The sequence below is a fragment of the Aplysia californica genome, unplaced genomic scaffold (genome assembly GCF_000002075.1).
Source record: "Aplysia californica isolate F4 #8 unplaced genomic scaffold, AplCal3.0 scaffold00273, whole genome shotgun sequence".
In the NCBI taxonomy this organism is placed as follows: domain Eukaryota; kingdom Metazoa; phylum Mollusca; class Gastropoda; order Aplysiida; family Aplysiidae; genus Aplysia; species Aplysia californica.
The window spans coordinates 918540-920949 of NW_004797543.1; the positions used below are offsets into that span (position 1 = coordinate 918540).

Genomic DNA, 2410 nt, shown 5'->3' on the forward strand with positions numbered 1-2410 from the left:
TCTCTCTCTCTCTCTCTCTGTCTCTCTCATAGCGTATAAGATCAAATCTACAATAGTGATAAGATTAGAACATTTATGCCGACAGCTCCTACGTGACTTTTCTCTCACTCCTCTCTCTTTTGTTTGTTTTAGTAAATGTTTTGTTTTGGTTGCTCTACAAACGGCATTTGTGTTGTGATGGATAGGCATTTTGCAGTTGCAATCAGGGGGTATTGGTTTAATTCATTGCAGAGAAGTTGTATCGAGTATGGCCGTGTAAATGCTTGTATGTTATATCCCTCTCATCCCAAGTTGATTCAGGGCAAAGTTGAAGAAGCCGGCCTGTTACGTGGTCTAAATTGTGATGATGGGAGCGTAAAACATCTATATCTACCGATTACAATCACAGATAACTCTTTGTGTCAACTCAGAAAATGTTACATGTCGGTGGGTGGTTGGCGGGTGCTCTGGTGTGGTTTGCTTCTTCTTTCCTATGAAACATCTATCGTCCTTATCTCCCCTTCTTCTTTGTTATGTTTGTTACTCTCTTGTAACACCTCTAATCTTCTGGCACTCAAATGACCTTATGCAGTTGCGAGCGCCGTAAAAACTCTACTAAAACTGAAACTAACTGTTACATGTCGGCTTGGACCACTTGGTTCAAAATTGTGTTGGATGGTGGTGTAAAATTGACAATGACAACAAGGATTTGTTTTGTTTTGTTTCCCAGCAAGTCCTGGATCACAGCACCTACATTCTGGACCTGGAGAAAGCTGAACGTGAGGGGAACATCACCTGGGAGCTGGAGTACTCCGCCAAGGTCATTAGCACTTTGTTTTGTTGGTCACTTTTTAACTGCACCCCACATAATTTAGCTTTGATCATATGTGTCACGACGTGGTGGAATCAGGCTCTCGTCAATTTTCCGGCATGTAGAGTTATTGGTATCATCTTAAAGCTTGTTCATTTGTCCTTATTTGGATTTTTAAAATATCCATTTATCTTGAATACAAGTCGAGATATTTGCGAATGAAGGAGGTGGGGGTCACCTGTTTTCAAAGGTAAAATCAGAGAAAAAAGGGCCGCCAAAGATTAGTTATTTCCTTAGCTCAAGAGTCTGTGGTAACTAAAGATTTACATTTTTTGCGCACTTAATCAACGTTTTTCAGTAAAATCCACACAGAAATGTATTCATTAGTGAGCATGAAAGGTGTTAAGCCCAAAAACAAAAATTCAATAAAAATTCACACATCTACGGAAAAAATGCCAGTTTCTTCACATTGATTATTTTGACGAGAGCCTGATTCCACCACGATGCCTCACATATTTTTGCATAGTTTTGGATTAATTTCCTTTATCATTCTTTGTTTAAATTAACAGAATCGCATAATTTCACATTTTTGGGCTCAGTTTGCATAATTTCAGAATTTTTCTTTTCTAAAACGACGGGGATAGTTTTAAACACAAGGGGGGCTATCCCCAATAATTCTGTTTTGAGAAAATCGAAGGTAAACTTTTTACCCCTTGTTCAAGGTGAGTTTTCTCTATGACCAAACAAGTAGTGCCAGAAGATTAGAGGTGTTACAAGAGAGTAGAAAACACAAAAAAGAAGAAAGGGAGATAGTTTTAGTTTTTAGCAGAGGTTTTACAGCGCTCACAACTGCGTTTGGTCATATGAGCGCCAGAAGATTAGAATCTGGCAAGCATAGGTTGTCTGCTCCTTTTCTTCTTCCTCTTCCTTCTTTTCTTCCTCCCCCTCCTCTTCCTATTGTTCCCCTGTTCAGTCTCTCTTTGTGGGTGGTTGGCGGGTGCTCTGGTGTGGTTTGCTTCTTCTTTCCTATCAAACATGTATCGTCCTTATCTCTCCCTCCTTCTTTTTTGTGTTTGTTACTCTCTTGTAACACCTCTAATCTTCGACACTTATATGACCTTATTGTATTTCAAGTGCCGTAAAACTTTTACTAAAACTAAAACTAATACTCAAACTCCCCTCCTTGTTTTCCCCTTTCTCTTCTTCCTCTTCCTTCTTCCTTCCCCTCCTCCTACCGTTCCTCTTTTCAGTCTCTCTTTCTCTTCCCCCCCCCCTCCTCAACACACAATATTCTGTGATGTCTCCAGGCCACCTATAACATGAGCAGTGTCTACCCCTTTCTCTTCTTCCACTTCCTTCTTTTCTTCCTCCCCCTCCTCTTCATTACCGTTCCTCTTTTCAGTCTCTCTTCACCCCCCGTGGCGGTGCCACTGACTGAAGAGTATTTAGGCCATTCCCAAAGGGCAGACATTTCTCGTTCATGCATTGTACAATTGTAAATGGGCTGATTCATGAATGTCACGCTCATAACTGTACCTGATCTACAACAGGGAACTGCTGCTTTTTCTTTCCTAATCCTTACTATTGTCATTTTCCTCTACTTCTTTTGTATGTTTGTCA

General features: G+C 40.4%; 1 protein-coding gene across 1 annotated transcript in view; it reads left to right on the plus strand.

Annotated features, from left to right (window-relative positions):
- The window catches only part of LOC101851273 (sphingomyelin phosphodiesterase), a gene marked incomplete in the record, with an annotated part of 53484 nt that overhangs the window by 48618 nt on the left and 2456 nt on the right, over positions 1-2410 (plus strand). The window contains 1 exon segment of the mRNA XM_005101206.3: positions 710-799. Within this exon segment, the coding sequence (XP_005101263.2) occupies positions 710-799 (90 nt within the window).